We start from the raw sequence: 18,107 nt of genomic DNA on the forward strand, positions 1-18,107 counted from the left end.
TGTTCTACATCCATTCTTCTTTCTCTTCACTGAAAAAACATTTCCACTCCTTGAACTACTTAAGTGCCTTAGTTCTTTTCTACTTGTCCTTAAAACGTATGCCTTGGAAGAGAAACCCACATTGTCTCTGTGTGCTCATAGGTACTTTCCCAAGAAAATCCTTACCCAGCACACTCAGGGCACCTTTGCATGATGATAGGTTATTTCCTTCAGTAGAATTTTTTTACAGAGATTATGTGTTGTTTCCCTTTGTAAAATATGACTGCTATTTCTGTGGTCATGTACATGTTTATCAATGATAAACAGAGTTTTAATCTTTTTAGAGTATTGCTTTAGCAAGTGAAATCTAATTGAGAGAGTCCTTGGTATAGCAGGCAAGTTTTTGGTGGTTTATAAAATAGATTGCACTGGTGCTTAGAGAAACAGGAATGGACAAGACAACTCTGGCATTTATTGCCTGTTCTCCTCCAGCTCTCTCCCTCTCTCTGCACTTCTGCTCATTCAGCTGTAAAACAAGGAAAACAAATAATTAACCTTCTTGCTGGATGGATGTGAAGCTGAATGATAATGCTTTGTACTCGCTGTGTATTGTTTTCAGCACACTCTGTAAGTGTCAGTGCAGCAGCTCCTTGTGCAGTGGTGAAGGGCTTTTGTCCCCGCTTCATTGCTGCAGAGGCACAAAGGCCCCAACAATTCACAGGGAAAGTCAGCTGCAGAGCCAAGAACACACCTCTCACTTCTGAGGCCTCTTCACTAAGCATGATGCTGTACAGGAATGTGCTCCAAGTATTTATAAGACACTTAGCAGTTCAGGAGGTTGGTGGGTTGTCAACACGCTACATGTGCACTGCTAATGACAAACAATTAGCATGCAAAAAAAAAAGATAATTTTTCACAAGATTCACAGACAGATATGGCTGGAAATAGCAAAAGAGAAGTAATCACTCATAAGAGTGGAGGTCATAATTCAGTATCTTTTAAAATGAACTGCTGAGAAATGGCCAATAGAGCTGTAACGAGCTCAAGGCCAGAAAGAAGGGAATCAGTGTCTATCCATTGAACTCATCAATATGAGAACTTGTAAAGAGGTTTCAAGCTCCAAAATCAGTCAGATGGGAGAAGAGTTAGAGACAAAATTATTTCTGAAATAAATTTCTTTTCAGTTATTTTTGGAAGACAAAAAGGAGGGGCGTTGGTACATTGGAAAGCTAACAAAAATCATTATTCTCTATAAATTGCTTTGACATTGTATAGGCAGTGACCTTCACAGCAGTACCGGTTTAATGGCATTTACTTCAGCAGTAGCTGATTTCACTATTAAACAGGGATGCATAGCACAAGATTACACAACTAAATCACTCTTGTAAATATTTAATATCATTGCCTTTCTTTTTTTTCCCTTTTAACAAATCACTATCAAAGGCAGAGCACACAGTAGAAAACACATTTATTTATTCTATCCTGGAAAAAGCTTAGTGCTCATGCATTTTATCTATCTAGTTCTCCAAATGACTTTGACACTTGAAAGCCCTTGTGATCAAAACAGTCTGAAGGAAGGCAATTTTGCAACCATTTAAGAACTGATTTCATGCACTGATCAACATTTACCAAACTTGCCTGATGGAATAGCACAAAGTTTAACCCAGCAGATTGATAGCAAACACCTGGAGGAGAAAATTAGTAAGAAACCTGCACTGGTTTAAATAAAAGTACCTTAGAAGACAAAAATAAAGCAAATCAGACACTCTCTCTACACTCTTCTCTTCCCTGACAAAAAAAAAAAAAAAAACCACAAAAAAAGAAAAAAAAAAAAAAAAAAAAAAAAAAAAAAAAAACCACCTCAGCATTTGGGAAATCAAAGGGAACTCTCAGACTTCTCAGACTTCTGCCTGATAATACAATAAGTGCATCCACCACATAATGGTTATTCCATGGTTCATTCTATTATGGACATACAGTGCAGCATAGCAGGAAATGAATTGTCCACAGATTTGTCTTAAAATACATCTGTTTTAAAGATGGAGTCAATAGAGAGAACAAATAAAGTACAAGAACACAGCAAAGAAAAATTACTAATGTGTGTCTCTAGTATCATATCTTAATATAAAATTGACTGATAAATTGAAATGCTGAGCCTGGAATTGAGTACTTTAAGCATAGCATGTAGTTTCTCAAGAGAGCCCTACCATCTACAAACATTCTGATTTTCTAACTTTAGGCAAAGATTTTTTCCACAATCTGGCATAAATGGTCTGTCACATGGTGGCAAAAATTATATTCTGTTCAAGCTGCCAATGATCAATGCCATGAAGTGTTCTTTATAACAGTATTTTTTGAGACAAGTAACAAAAACTGCTGAAAAGCAACATAACTTAACAACAGGGGAAAGACAAATCAATGGATATTTACGAACTGAAATTCTGGGGGAAAAATAATTCGGTAAACTGAGAGATAAAAAAACATGTGTAGAATGCAGCTTGCACACATGCCTACAGACTTCTCTGAGACTGCAGAATAAGACTACCCAAAATAAATATGAAAATGGTCAGATAAATATATTATTTGGATGATGGAGTTGGCCAGTCCTGCAAGGCACTGGTGCCTGAAATGTGTGTGCCCTTCGTCAGAGCTGGGAAATGCAAATGCACAGCGGTGCTAGGGCTGCCCTGGGTTTTACAAAAGCTTGCAACATCTTTAATGCAGAGCTAAGCGAGAGCCTGTAATCCCTGCGCTGCGATGCAGCAATGTGCTCTCCCCTCACAGGACAAGCCAACAGCTATGCAAGATCCTTTTATCAACATTCACAGGGCTGGAAAATAACTGTTCACAGTTTGATTCCCAACATTATCGAGTGAATCAAGAATTGCTCAAAGAACAGGCAGCTGAATACACATGTAAAAGACAAAGGTTCTTCAGTGATATTTATTCTAGCCAAGTTTTAATATTTCAAGGCTTATAGCAACTAACTCTTTACATAATCAAATGTAATTATCTGATCCCAGCTGGTGATCAGAACATTCATCATCAACCTGGTCATTATTAATATACCAGTAATTAGGGGAATAAAGGTGTATGCTTCATAATGCTGGCTTAATACAATTCACTGTATCTAATAAGACCACAGTTCCGTCTAAAATACAATTATTTTAACATATTATACATTTTTGTTGCCACTACTAACAATGAAAAATCCCAAAGATATATTATTTTAGAGCAAATACTGAATTTTTTTAAAGTCTTCAATAAAAAGAATTTGGTCAATTAAAAGGAATCACATTTTGCTTTAGAAAGAATCTGACCCATAAGCAGTTCCCCAATCAAACTGTGATTTGAGAGAAAAGCTTGATTAAAATGCATGCAATTGACAGAATGAAATCATAAACACTTACCTACAAATATTACATACCATCTTCTTGCTCTACTGTAGGAGAGGAGGTGATTTCTCAGGCACCACTGTGTGGTACTGCTTGGCAAATGCTACTGACTTTTTAATGGTGACAACTGTGTACACAAATCCTAAAAGTACCAGTTCTGTTTAAAGCCTTTCCCCACAAAGCAGTGCTGGTAAAGAACCATTTCTATTAAATGCTTTGCAGTGTTTAACAAGAGAACTAGGGCCATTATTTAGTGAGAATGATCCAAAATCCCTCAGGTTAGTGTTGGAACAGTTTTAGAGTCAGATTCCTCTCTGCACTATTTCTTTTACATCAGTGCATTTCCTCTCCTTCAGTATCAGGTATACCACAATAAAATGCTTTCAGAGCAGTGAAGAATATGGCTCTTAATACCCTTGCAACAAACCTCTCAGTATAAAAAGCACATCTAGTATAAGACCAATATCTCACAGAAAATCCTTCTATAACAGAATTTTGGGACTTTATCCCTGCAGGTACACAACATATTCCCAAGCGCAAAACACCATTAATTTCTATAGGCTTCTCCAGCTGTTTAGAGAACGCAGTAGACTCAGCACAGCAACTTGCAGAGTAGGTTATCAGGAACTAAAATTCCAAAACAAAAAAGCTTTCAAAACAAATGAATATGGCACAACCTGTGAGTGCTGCATTCACACCCGATTCCTTGCTCTCTGCAGTGGTATTTTCTATTATCTTCCCTTATTTCATAGCCTATCAGTACTGATTTCTATACATGCACTCAAAACTATCAAGGCCCTTGAAACAAATGAGGAAATGAAACCCAGCATGAGGAGAAGCTCTACCTCCATGAAAGGGTGAGTACAGCCAAATAAATGAAGCGTGCTGAGTGTCACAGGAAGATGTGCTTTGCCCAAATCAGAATCAAAACCCACAATACTGATGTAGGGAAAATCACACACCATTAGACATGAATTAATAACTGGCACACATGATACTGAGTGTATTATATTAGACGATTTGAGGAAGCATGACCTTCTTCACGGCAATAGTTTTACAACCATTTGCAAGGCGTGTTATTCCCTGATCTCTAGTCAAAATATTTACCAGCTGGTAAAGCACAGCAAAAAAGGCTGCTGTTTGTAAGCTCTAATTTTTAATGCATAAGATCCAGCTTACACAGCACATATTTTCTAAACTGTTCAATACCATAACGTTATCTGTCTAGTCCACAGAAGGCCACAAGGAGCCTTGAAACAGGTAATTCCCCTCTTTCGTAGGGTTTCCTATTTTTGCAGGACTGTCTGATGTGTGTGACATGGTCTATTTCAGTTCCTGATGGCATTATCATCACTTTGCTGCATTACCATAAAGCCCAGGAAATAAGCTATTACCCACCACACTCCTCCCAAACGTTATCACAGACAATCATGTGCTCACAAAACAGCATTAACTGTGAGAATCAGAGTCCATTTAAACTGCAGCTGTTCCTTCATTCCTAAATAGGTTCTTAGATCAAAACTTCTCCCTGACTGGTCTCATTACTGAATGTCCATTTCAACTGGAAGAAAAAGATCACTTCAAAAAATTTTATGTTTTACAGGTAACACTCCTTCCCTGTAATATAACAACAAGGTAAGTAACATTAAAATGAAGAATTTTTTTTTAAATATAGTAGACATTTTAGCTTTCAGATTTGTGAGTTGGAATTTTGCCTTTAAATCATCTCTGGTGAAAGAAATGAACCTGTAATTTTGATTTTCTATTTCTAGTTTATCTTATTTTCAGAATCTCAAGCTTCAATTATTTAAGGGAAAGACGTTCTATTTATTTTTAGCAATAATACTAACTCTGCATTTGCTGTTAAATGCAAAACTTAAATCCTAGATTTAATATACATGCTGGTGTTCTTTTCAGCTATAAACCCATGCCCTAGAAAGGCCCAAACCACCACAACCCTATATTCTGCTATTATCAAAAAAACACACAGCTTATTATGTGTCATTTCCCGCTCTGTTTCTTTGTCTCTTTGTTACCATCCACTGGAAGGGCTTCAATTTACAGAGAAAAAACACTTTCAAATCTAAACTGAAAAACCTGAATGTCAGGAAAATGCACAGTGTCTCTTTAAGAGTCAACAGTAAATTAACTTTCCCGTAACAGTGCAATAATTAGCAGTTAGTAGCTTATTAAAAGGATGGCAAAGGCCAAGCTGCCATCTGGGATCTCCAGTTTCTTGTGATTGTTATTATGTCAAGATGTGCAACTTGCATTAGCTTTCATGTCACTGTGCTTGCCCTTACTTTACATGTAAATTTTAATGAAAGATACAGCACTTTAAAAATCAGACATCCATCAAAAGTGCTATTAGCCTGCCTTTTACAAAGCACGTGGCCTGTTTTGCTACCTCTGCATCTCTACACACCACTGAATGCCTCAAATGAAGAGAACAGAGGAAGGGGGAAGAAAAAAATCTTTCAATGATATCAATTAAATACTCTCTCTGGGCAGAGAGAAACCTGAGCTTCATTGAAAACAGAAAACTACAATACAGCCTAAGACGACAATATTTTAGCTCCTGTTTACACACAACGCAACCACAATGCCTTTAACGCTCACAGGAATCATTCTTCTTAATGAAAATGAAAGCCAGTGAAGAATCAGCTGTTTATTCATACATCAGAAAGACACAGTTTTAAAACAAGGCAGAATGAAAACATGTAACAAAAAATTAAATACCTATAACCTACATTATTAAATTAAAATTAATTACAAATTAAATAATATCTTATTACGTAAGATATTATTAAATATCTTATGCATACACAATATTTGTAAGAACACAAGCTCATAAGCAGAAACAAAAATAATTTACCAGAACTGTCCTATTTAATGTGTCATATGTTTGTGTTCACAGATGTATTACAAAGAAGAATAATGTATAATAAGAATAATGCATAAAAAGAAGAATAAAACATCTATTCCTTTGCATTAGCTGATATGGAACATTTAAGTGACTTCATTCCCCAAACTTTAGAAAATGTCATCACCACTGGAATATAAAGAAATAGGATGAAGGCCTTGCAGAAATGCCACCCAATGCCTTACATTTGAAATTCATCAACTATCAATCACCTCTAATTAGACTTCAACAAATTACATGAAAATATTTCTTTTTTCCCTAAATAAAATATTAAACCAGCAGGAAAAATTCACTTAAAAAAATTTATTCCAGAAGAATAACATCTTCCTTCAAGGGGCTTTAATTCAGAGAGGTTTTGCATATTCAGTATTCACTAACCATAAAATAAAATGCTTGTTTTTTTTAAATAGCCATTAAGAGTAAAGTTAAAACTAAAAGTCACCATCCTTATAATAATGCAGGATTTGTTTCTCACCAAAGGAAAACAAACCCACTACCACACATATTTTAGAGTCCTTTCCTTAATACTGTTAATTGTAGAAACCAAAACCATACAATATTCACATTTAAAACCCAAATATTAAGATACTTTACAGGGCAAAGCAGAGCTTAAAAACCACTGCCAAAGCTGGCAAGACAAATGTAGTGTTGTTTTTCACATTGTATAATTAGACATTTAGAGAGTACAAATGATTTAATTTGTGCCTGATGTTTCACTCCAACATTTGCATAAACTCTTGGCCATTCAGCTGGACTTATTCACATACAACCATAGAACCATTTAGACTGGAAGAGACATTTAAGGTCAAGTCCAACCCCCAGCACTGCCAAGTCCACTACTAAACCGTGTCCATGAGCACCACATCTATATATCTTTTAAACATCTCCAGGACTGGCAAGTCAACCACTGCGCTGGGCAGCCTGTTCCCATGTTTGACAACTCTTCCCATAAAGAAATTTTTCCTAATATCCAATCTAAATCCCCCCTGGTGCAACCTGAGGACATTTCCCCTCATTCTATATCTTGTTACTGGGACAAAGAGGCCGACCTCCACCTTGCTACAGCCTCCTTTCAGGTAGTTGTAGAGAGAGAGAAGGTCCTCCAAGCCTCCTTTTCTCCAGGCTAAACAACCCCAGCTCCCTCAGCTGCTCCTCATGAGATTTGTGCTCCAGACCCCTGACCAGCTCTGTTTCCCTTCTCTGGATATGCTCCAGTACCTCAATGTCCTTCCTGTAGTGAGGGGCCCAGAACTGGACACAGCATTCAATGTGCAGCCTCACCAAGTAGAGGGGATGACCACTGCCCTGGTCCTACTGGCTACACTATTTCTGAAGCAAGCCAATACAAATCCTAATGGTATTACTGGTGAAAAAGAACCTGAAAATATTTTCCAGATCAGTAAGGTCCAGTCATTTCCTTCTACTGAAGCCCATAAATGCTATTTCATTTTTCCTGTGCCATTACCTTCAGGTCAATATTATTGAATATCTCAAAGAAATAAGAACCTCATTCTCTGAGAGCAATGCTAAACCTTGCAAGACTTAAAAGACCTACTTTAGATAAGAGCAGTTAGGACCAAAGCAGACAATCTGATTTTGCAATGCTGATTATTAAACGGGGAAACTGACAGTAGCCTTTGGTCCACACAACACGCATTTAAAAAGATCCCACTCTTTCACTTCTCTCTAACAATTAAGAAAAAACCTGCTTCATACTGAAAATGAGTGGGCAGCTGTGTAGTTCACACCGAGCACAACTACTGAAGGAAGGAAGGAGCTACATGCATTAGAGAAGAACCAGCAGTCTGCAGACAGCATGGGTGCTACAGGGTGACCTGTGTACACTCAGAAACCAGCCTCACTGGTTGTTCTCTGTGTCAGAGAGGACATTTAGGACGTTCCAGTTCTTTTGGTTCTTGGCCCACTGGATTCAATGTGAATGTTGCTATTGCCTTCAAGAGACAAAGGACTTAATTCACTGAAAATAGTAGATTCCCACCAGAAATACAGGCAATTTTCACAGGAGACATGAGCCTCAGTAGAAGTCAGATCCAAACCAAGAGTGATGGTAAAACAAAACCCAGATGGTGGAAGGTAGCAAAACGGCAAATAATAATTTCCTTAACAAAGACTTTCAAGACAACAAGAATATGGAAGAAGGTAATTACACATTAACTCCAGTAGCAAATTAGAGTTGGATATTTATAATTTCCTTTAATATCATTTACTTGTGGGGAAGTGTTAGGGAAGTAAACTTAATATAATTGTTCCTTAATTGCCAGTACCTTTCCAGAAGAGAAGTCATATTCAGCAATTCTTGCCAAACTAAACAAAAGTCCTCCTTGCTCATCACACATTTACCTCACCTCCATGACCAGTTCCATATACCAAATAAAAACTCAATGCATTTAACCTGAAAACTCAGTTCAGGTTAAAATGCAAGTGATATCCGGGTTCTTGTCTGTATCTCAAGTACTCCAGCCATTACCCCAGAACACGTACACTTCATCTTCTTCAACTTTCCAGGAACTTATTAAAAAAAAAATCAAAATCTCCTGAAAATTTTAAAAAGGATAGATGCAGAAAGAGCCTATTTACTGGAATGGAAACAACTAATCAAACGCTTTAAATGATGAATGCAAGGTCACAGACTGCTATACGTTGTGAAGAAGTTTTATGAAATCAAATACATCATATCCAAAATTAAATCAAATACATCATATCCTTTGGCTACATACGTGACATGAGACAGTTGTTGCCGGTTTTTACTAAAAACTATAAGAATGCCAAAAAAATATGAACCTTCCATGTGAGCACTAAAGACATCTGGTACCACTTTCTCTGTGAGCTGAAAGCCATGTGTGCGTTCAAAATTACAGTTTGAGCCCTCTGAAAGTAGTGCCATTTTTCACACAGACTGATGGTTCTCTGACAAAGTCACTTGCTATAACTACAGCTAAAAACTACACATAGCTGGGAAGTGAAATGATATTTTCACTCAATGACACAATAAATTAAGTTTCAGTACATATGAATTAATTGTGGACTATATGTTACAACCCTCATGCTACCAACTCAGTTAGGAGATTTGCTTTGGAAAAGACTTTCAGCTTAGTCCTGCACAGGCTGGCCTGAAGCATAAATGCCACCCAAGAAAAGAACAGGAACTAACATCACACAAGACTTGACCTGATCTACACTGACCCTTAAATCACACTAAGCCATACATCAGCTAACTGAATTATTGGCAGCTGTGTTGAGGCACAGTAACATTTTATATGGTGCGCTTAGAGCTTCAAGTTCTCATATTTTTTACAGTGAATATATGTAATTATTATGTTCTGATGTTCACCTCTTGCTGAGAATATAGGTCTGAGTACAGCCTAGGTATTACCCTCCACCACCCAAGTTTGGAGAGAATAGAAAAACTATGAAATTAATTATTGGAATATTTTTCCAACCTCAAAACGGAACAAATAATATGGATTACATAATGTACTCCATCACAGAGAATTCAACAATACAAAATTGTTAGAAGAAAGCTGGGCATCAGAAAAAGGAATCATGCAAATTGAGGTCTTTAATATGCCATTGTGCTCCCCAGAATTCAGGTATTACAGAAGTAGTAATTATTGAGCAGAGACTGCTTGTGCCTCAAAGGAAAGTTATTATGAACAAATCCTCTGAGCTCATATCCCTCCCAAATTCATAGTTGCACAACAAGTCATTTCATTCCCCAATGTCTTACTGGCATGGACACAAGCAACATCCTCCAATATGTTCAAATCATGCTAATAAATAGATCAGACTCTTCAGCAGTGTATTCATTGAAACAGAGTAAGCCTTAGCATAACAAAACCTTTTTATCTTTTTCATTGGAAAATAGCTTAAAAAAAAAGATTTTTCTCAAGCCATGTTTATAATTCATCAATCAATCAATCTTCACTTTTCCTTCCACTCCAACTGAAGACCCATAGCAAGTTTGCAGCATTTTGCCTTTTCGGCAGTTTTGATAAGGGATTGATGACTGCCCTCTGCATGCCTAAGATAGGTGTGAACTGCTGAAGAGCAAGTTGGAGCCCCAGAGCAGACTTGCATGCCCTGTGCTGTACTGGGCTGCAAAGGAAATGGACCTCTCTGTTTAGCAGCACTGATTACTTCTGCTTCCTCCGCAGCTTTTTTGCAACTCAATTTCTTTGAAAAACACCTCAGTGCTAATAGAAAGGATGGGAAGCAGAGCCAGGGGAAGAAACAATAGGTAAAAAAACCTCCGTTGTTGAAGGGTAGTGAGCAAGCCCAGTTTCTGCTGCCACCAACCCCAGTAGCAAAACTACCAGCAGTGGCATCACTCTAGTGTGTCAGCAGGATCAGCTCACTGGCCTATGGCTCTGTCTTTGACTGAACTGACAAACCCTTCACACCCCAGCATCACCTGCTATAGATGCCCTGACACTGCACAGCTCATATTTAGTGTGAATAGGGAGAAAATAACATCTCTTAGGAAGGCCTCAAAGCATTCAGCTTAATAAATATTTCCTCCATAATTGAATACAAAAGATTGTTAACAGACTTTTCAAAATAAAAGCATTAAGTTCCAATATGAAACACATTTGTAAAAATACAATTTGCCCATCAACAAACATTTTACAAGCAATGAAGTCATAGAAAGAATGTGATCTCTACCTTTACTTCTACCTACAGACAGGAAGGTGTGCATCCAGTTAAGAGGAGGAACAAGAGAGGTGTCCACCACGGAGGAGGCAAAAGAGAAGAGAAGAAGGAAGCATAAAAAACCAGAAAAATGTGTCACTGGCCATACTTAGAAAAACAAGGAAATGAGCATATTTATCTAGCAGCCAAACCCAACAAAACATAATGTCAAGGGGAAAACAAGAGACATACCACAACTAAAGCACAAAGCAAAGCTTAAACCATTGACAGTACAATCAGCAGCTGCCTGGTTAAGCTTTAATTTGATTTTCTACTGAGAAATGCAAACTGCTCATGCAATACCATGCCAGTGATATGCCTCAATCCACGTCAAATTCAAAACAGCAAGGGAAACAACAGAATAGGACAGGAAAAAAATAAATCTCATGGCAATATATTTGCTAAACACATCTCACCCACCAGAGCTAATGTATTTATATATAACGTTGACATTGCATATTTACTCATACATATACATTTACATATTTTATATCCATCATATTTTTATAGAGTAAATATTTATCAAAAGGCATTATCTGTGAGTTTGTTGGCAAGAAATGAGAAGCCACTGTTCCCTGATGTGTCATACATAAACAAAGGTGGTTAAAGTTGCCAGAAGCCAATAGTTTTCACATTTTTTTGCCAGATGAGGGAGTTTAGAAAGTGCTGATGACTGGCCTGAATAGGTCATGCAAGTCTTCATGAGCCAGCTGGGTTGCAACTTGTAATTTAAATGGCCAAGTGCAACAGTTTACATAATCCAGTGCTAAATCACAGACTACTATAAAGAAATGTTCAGTGTTATTGAGAATGAAAGTGGCCATCAACTATTCTGATCACTTCCAACATGCCTTCCTCTGTCAAAACAGCTTGCATCCTGAGCAACTCAGACATGCTGAATGGACCTGTCTGCTGGATGGTCCTTCAACAAGCACGACCTCTGAGCCATGAGCCCAGTTGAACAGTAAGTGGGGACAGAGAAGGAGCTCAATGCTTTCCAGAGTTTAGTCAGATGCTCCACATGCCAAACACCGTGGTCTTGACATACACCTATAAAGAGCCCAATTTTTCAACCTTTCCTACCACACAGGGATGTTAAGCAGTACAGAAACTGATAAGTAAGCCCCTACTTCACTTCTGATTGTTACTTAAACTTTCAGGACCCCAGAGCAGAAATCTGTCTTGAAATACAGAATAAAAACTGATAATGTCTTATGTCTCTCTACATTTCACTGAGATACATGGAAATTATGTCTCTTTTACTCAAGCACTTACTCTTTAGCCTTCACAGGCACTATGTACTATCTTACTAACTCCTCAGACTGTCCATCCTCAGATACACGCTTACTTAATGCCAAAAAAACTTTTGTGTTCATCTAGTCTAGGAAAGCTTCATCAGGCTTTGGAGTCAAAACGTACATTTTCTTCCCATAGACAAACACTTGGTCTGGACTTCCTAGAGTACCATTTGCATACACCTTGCATTAAGCCTTAAATCATTTGACTCCTGCATTCACAAGACTAGAAGGCATCAGGAGTGCTGTTAAGTCCAGTTTACCCTCGTCAGTAAGACACTGGCACTATCACTGGAAAACAGAACCACGATTCTCTTTGCCTTATCTGTTCTCACCAGCTTGTTACCCCACACCCTCATAGTGCAAAACGGAACTAATTATCCCATCATATCACAGCCAATAGATCTGTAACTCAGTGCAGGCTGAGATATTAAAATGTAATCTCTGATCCAGGCCTAGATCCTATTTATAGACCAATATGGGGTTAGCCCAGTTGCTCTTCTCAACCATTTTGTTCTGTGTATATTTGAGTATTTTAAATTGCAGACACAGGACTTACAGGCCATTATATGCAAATTTCCTCAGGATTCATAATGAGTTAGGATCATGCCACAAGGGGAATTAACATACTTTTTGTAATAATTGTACTCTTAAAATAAAGACCAACACTGAGGTCTACATTTAGTAGGCAGAAGTGGGAGTCATTACAGCTGGCACAAGAAGAAAGAAACGGCAAGATAAAATAGTTGTGGGCTGCATGGAAAGAAGATGCATACCTTTTTACTGTCCATGGAATCATTTCATGCTCCCTCCTGGGCATCTGAGTCCCAGGTTGACATGAACCCTTGGCTCATGGGACACAGATGCAAAAATGCAAATGGCTTGACTAGCACTCAGTACACTGAGTTGCTTTTGTTATGCAAAGCCCAGCCCAGAAAAGCAGCAAGGACAAAGCTCTTTCATGATCAGTGACTGAAACAAAGAGGAAAGTGGAAGGACTTACCTTGTTCACCCATCATCAGGTGTGAGAGGCCTGAGAGAGAGAGAGGGAGAGAGAGAGGAAGTAAGAGAAAAAGAACAAACCTGAAAAGAAGCAGTAATATCCATGCACACTGGTCACAGTCCAATACCCGTCAGGACTGGAGCTCGCATACTTGAGCTAGACCAAGTATGGTTGTAGCACACAGGGCACAAACATTTTCAGGTGCTGCTTTTCACACTGAGCAGGAAACCATCTGTCACTGGTAGAAAAAACCTGCTGTTCATGGCAGAACTGTGTCTGAGGTTCAGCATATCCCTTGGGGGGGCGACTCCAGAAGCACTGCAGACCTGTATAGCTAAATGGGCTATGGAAGCCAAGGTCCACAATGACAGTCTGCAGTAAGCCATTGTTCCTCTGGAGAGATAGAGAAATAATTTCTCCTTGGCTAAAGACTTTAAATTCAAGATTGCAGTGGTCAGTAAAAGGGAGGCCATGATCACACCACATCTGCTTCAGATGAAATCTCTGCTCTAAATGCACAGACACACACAAAGCTAGCATTATTGAACATGTGGCTTCATCATGTATTTCTAGGAGTCTATCAACACTGCTTACACTTACTAATTAGACACCAGTACACCAGACATAGCAAGGATTTAAAAAATTACCTGTAACCTATTTAAATACACCTCCACACACTTTCTAGGAAGAGCTGCAGATTCAGTTTCCTAGGACAGTGTGTTACTTTATGGCTCTATAGCTAAAGCTACTCTTCAGTTTCATAATTGAAGGTAAATCCAGAAAGCAGCAAGTTCCTCTCAGCAGAGACAGTCACTGTCAGCTCTGTATATGAGGTTGTAGTGTTTACTCGGGCTGCTTCACTCTCTGATAATTCTTTCTGGCACAAACCTTGCTTGTTTCAATCAAGCCCAATTTCCAAATATGTTTACTGTAATGTATTCATACAAATATTGTTTAAATATTTCTGTATATATAGTCATGCCCAAGCCATTAAGCATAAAGTGACCCATTAGTCAATTTTGTGACACAAGCGATCACAGAACTAACATAACAGAAATCAAGTCCTACACACTCAAGCCGTAAGGGACCCCTTTCATACTTGGTTCCCTGACCAACTTCCCTTAGCTCGATTCCTCCTCACATCTCCTACCTCTCATAGCACTTAGTATGGCAGGGGCTTCGATACATGCACACACACCACACACCCCACATTTTAAGTCAGTTTTTTAATCAAACAGGGCTGTGACTTTTTAATTTCACGGAGGCTGAGAGGTCAAATGAATTTATTAGAATGAGAATTTTCAACAAGAAGCATGCTGAGTTTGAATTTGTTTATTCCTTTCTCTTTTATGGTTTTCCTTTGCGATGGCTGAAGAAATCTAAAATCCAGATCATCCTAAGAATATGTTCGCCCACAGAGAACTTCAAGCCAGATAAGGGGATTAATAATTGTACAGTCTAAGGAATGCAAATACCTTAATGTTCTTGAAGATTACTGTGGATTTAGAAAAATAATCAGAAATATAACATAGGTTTAGATTTTTTTAGGTCTTTTAGCTATCAATAAACATAGCAGATTTGATACTGTAGGACACTTCTGGTTTAAATTACAAGATATAATTCAGTGAATCATGTGCCCTGCGAGGAGAGTGGGTTGAATTTGTGTCCCTATTTATGGCCACTGACCCCATCATTCTTGACAGGCAAATCTTAGGTCTGATCAAACAGACACTTCAACGTTACCATAAAAGGCAGGAAGACAAAAGTATAATTGTTAGTACCTACAATGCACAGAATCCCTGTACCAATGGCAAAAGAAGTGAAAAGGCTAGAAGCATGTCAGTATGGCATGCAGCAGAAGCTGGCTGAACAGGGAGAGGACAGCAGATCCAAAGAGGAGATGGGGAACCTGAGGCCTTGTACACTGTGGGAAAGGAAAGTCATACCTACGAGGCCCAGCCCCAACAGGTGCAGCTGCTGGGGATGGCAGGGGGTTTGTCCACTTGGACACAAACAAAGAGAAACCTCCAGAGAAGGTTCAAAGCAAGAGTCTGCGTTAAACGCCCTAAATCATACATAAGAAGATCCATTTTCTCTCCGCCAGCCACAGAGGAGGTTTAAAAATCCCAAAATGTTAGGAATATCAACACCCTTTTTTGTCCTTATCCACAGAAGGCCAGTGCCATGTGCCCTATCTGTCAGGCACATCAGCCAGATGCATCCCCACAAGCCCTTTGGCCGCAGCTGAGGAGTGAGCACGCTCCCAAATAAACGCAATATTGTGGCCCCCCATGTGGCCTTGGTTCAAATGCCTGCAAAAGTATCCCTAAGAAATACTCTGGCATTTCCTGCTTCTTCATAGATTTGAAATACCACAGCAGCTGTGGTACTAGTATTGTATGTATCTCTTGATCTTCTAGTCCCAACTGGACAATGAAAGCAGGGAGATTAATGAAAAATAATGCCCTCCCGCTCAATGCTATTTTTTTCTTTTTTAAAATAGGAAGAAAAAGGAGGGTGGATTTGGAGACAGAGCAAAGAAACACTATTATAAGTTGTCCACTGACAGAGACCCTTATTTTAACAAAGAGAACACCAACAGAATTCCAGATTCATTATTAGATAAAATAATAATACAAATAATGAAATAAAATATCATCTTTTCTCATCTGAAAATATTCCTGCCTTGCAGTTTAAAGTAGGAGTGAAAATGAGTGTATTTATCTCCAAGAAAATGTCATTAACAACCAAAACCTTCAGCCATTGAAATATAAAATCTGTGACATTTGCAGCATGTCTAACAAAGGCCTCAAATTAGTCAGAGTACAATCAACGTGGAAAACATGAACTGACATAGTTGTCTCACCTTTACATCAGTTTCAAGACATGACAATACTAAAACAATTTTCAAATCACAAAAGTCAAAGCCACCTAGAGGTGGAATGGGGTAACACTTGCTATCGGACTGTAAGAAATTAATATGGCATCCAACAAACCAATGCCAGAGCTGTACAAATTCTTCAGACCTGCAAACTAGACCAGATTTTTCCAGATCAGTGGGTGTCTTGGGGTGACTTTATGATGTGTATCCCATATTGCTGCCCTATGCCCAGAAATTAACTTTGTGCCTTTCTATGCCTTTAAACTGAGCCTGAGAGGGGGAAGGAAAAACTGAGCAAAACTTTTTCAAAGCAGTTTGCAGCTTGTCCAAGGTCACACAGAGATAGCAAATTTTTTTTCCCAGCTGCGGCAGGGGAGGGAGGAGGCACCCGGCTTGCTGCTCCCGGGTCAGTTTTTGGCCAGTTTCAGTTTCTTTTTCTCCAGAGAGAGACTGAGAGTTGAACTTTTTTTTCCTTCCCTGGAATTTCGGATTTTCTCCCTTTTCTACTGGACTGCTTCAACCTCAGAACGCATCAGGAGGACTTTCCACTGAGCACAGAGGGCCTGGCCCTGGGCTAAGCCCCAGCTCCGAGGAGACCAAAGGGAGGACTCCAACTCTTTCCCAGGTTTTTTCTCCACAGCAAAAGATTTTATTATTTAGCATTATTTTCCTTTTCGCATGTGTTTGTTAAATAAATAGTTTTTATCTCCTTCACTTTCCTTTGAGGAAAATTTATTTTTCCCGAACCTGGTGGGGAGGGCTGGTGGTGACCTGCCTTCTCTCAGAGGATATATTTCTAAATTTGGCCAAACCAGAACAGTGGAGACACCTATCACCATGCTATTTGGGCAGCAGTCATAAAGACAAGCAAATTTTTAGCAGGCTCAGGATACAAGTGAACTTATTAGGCCCCAAAGCACATTATTCACATATTCTACCATTGTTTGTGCCAATAGCCATCTCATTTCAGAAGAATCCAAATAAGAAAATCTGATTTTCCACCTAAATCCAGGTGAAACATATTTTCCTTTTAATCTTAGATTTTTTCAACAAGGAACTTTGATTATAGCCTCAGCTATAAGGAAACCCAGCAAGTGTAGAACATGGAAAAAGTTGATAAAAACCTGCATGAGCTCTAACGGCCAAGGGGTTGCATGCTTTTTCTAAACCAATCTGCTTATCCTTATAACAATTTACTGGCTGGACAGAACTGCTGCCCAACAAAAATGGTGCATAGTAAGTAGTCTGGAAAAAGTTTAGGAAAACCTCAGAATAAATGGTTTATCTGCCTGTAAAGAAATTTTATGTTCAAGTCTAGAATCTGGTGACTTTCTATTCCTGAACTTCAAACATGAGTGACAGTAAGGACAAGCACACGGCTTCAGAAGAAAACTCTCAACAGGTTTTTTTAGGTAATGATAAACAGCTGCTTGTACTCAGCCTCTGGAGACCCAGCTCCTTTGAACATTCAGCAGTAATGTGAAGAGAAAGCAGCCTGTTTCTTCAGAACATCAGTTTGTTATTAAAATAATATGTCCATTGCTGAGGGCAGAAGACACAAACTCTGCTCTCTGGCCATGATTTATGACTGCCACAACTGACTTTTCCTATTTAGGTCTGGGAGGTTTTTTTAATATTTCTTTAACCTACTACCCAATCAGTATTATTTTCTTAAAGTTTAAAATGAAACTCCCTTAATCTCAAAGAAACATTTCAAACTACTTCTTAAAAAAAAAAAAAAAAATTGTAAGCCATGTGCTTTCTATATCAAAATAGTAAAATTAAGTGGCTCTAATTGTACAAAGTACAAAGGGCGAACATAATAAGACTGGAGTCTTATGAAGCCAGAGGACATTTTTAAAAGTACCTTCAGAGTACAATGATATAAAACAACAATGTAGTTAAACAGCACTCTTCATCT

The 18,107-nt window shown here is 38.5% G+C and overlaps 1 protein-coding gene across 33 annotated transcripts in view; it reads right to left on the bottom strand.

Annotated features, from left to right (window-relative positions):
• NRXN3 (neurexin 3) overlaps positions 1-18,107 on the bottom strand; it is a 982,026-nt gene that overhangs the window by 869,770 nt on the left and 94,149 nt on the right. For 21 of the 33 annotated variants that reach the window (XR_005602064.1, XR_005602065.1, XM_039553074.1 and 18 more), the window contains 2 exons: positions 13,306-13,335; positions 10,981-10,992 (listed from right to left, as the gene is read on the bottom strand). The exons of 3 other annotated variants lie outside the window; for them this stretch is intronic. Coding sequence is in view for 28 of the 30 variants with exons in the window: in XM_039553074.1 (XP_039409008.1) it covers positions 10,981-10,992; positions 13,306-13,335 (42 nt within the window). In the remaining 2 variants the exon portion in view is untranslated. The remainder of the gene's footprint in view (positions 1-10,980; positions 10,993-13,305; positions 13,336-18,107) is intronic. 9 more of the 33 variants (XM_039553072.1, XM_039553069.1, XM_039553067.1 and 6 more) reach the window with 1 other exon arrangement.

Source organism: Corvus cornix, chromosome 5, assembly GCF_000738735.6.
Source record: "Corvus cornix cornix isolate S_Up_H32 chromosome 5, ASM73873v5, whole genome shotgun sequence".
NCBI classification, from domain to species: domain Eukaryota; kingdom Metazoa; phylum Chordata; class Aves; order Passeriformes; family Corvidae; genus Corvus; species Corvus cornix.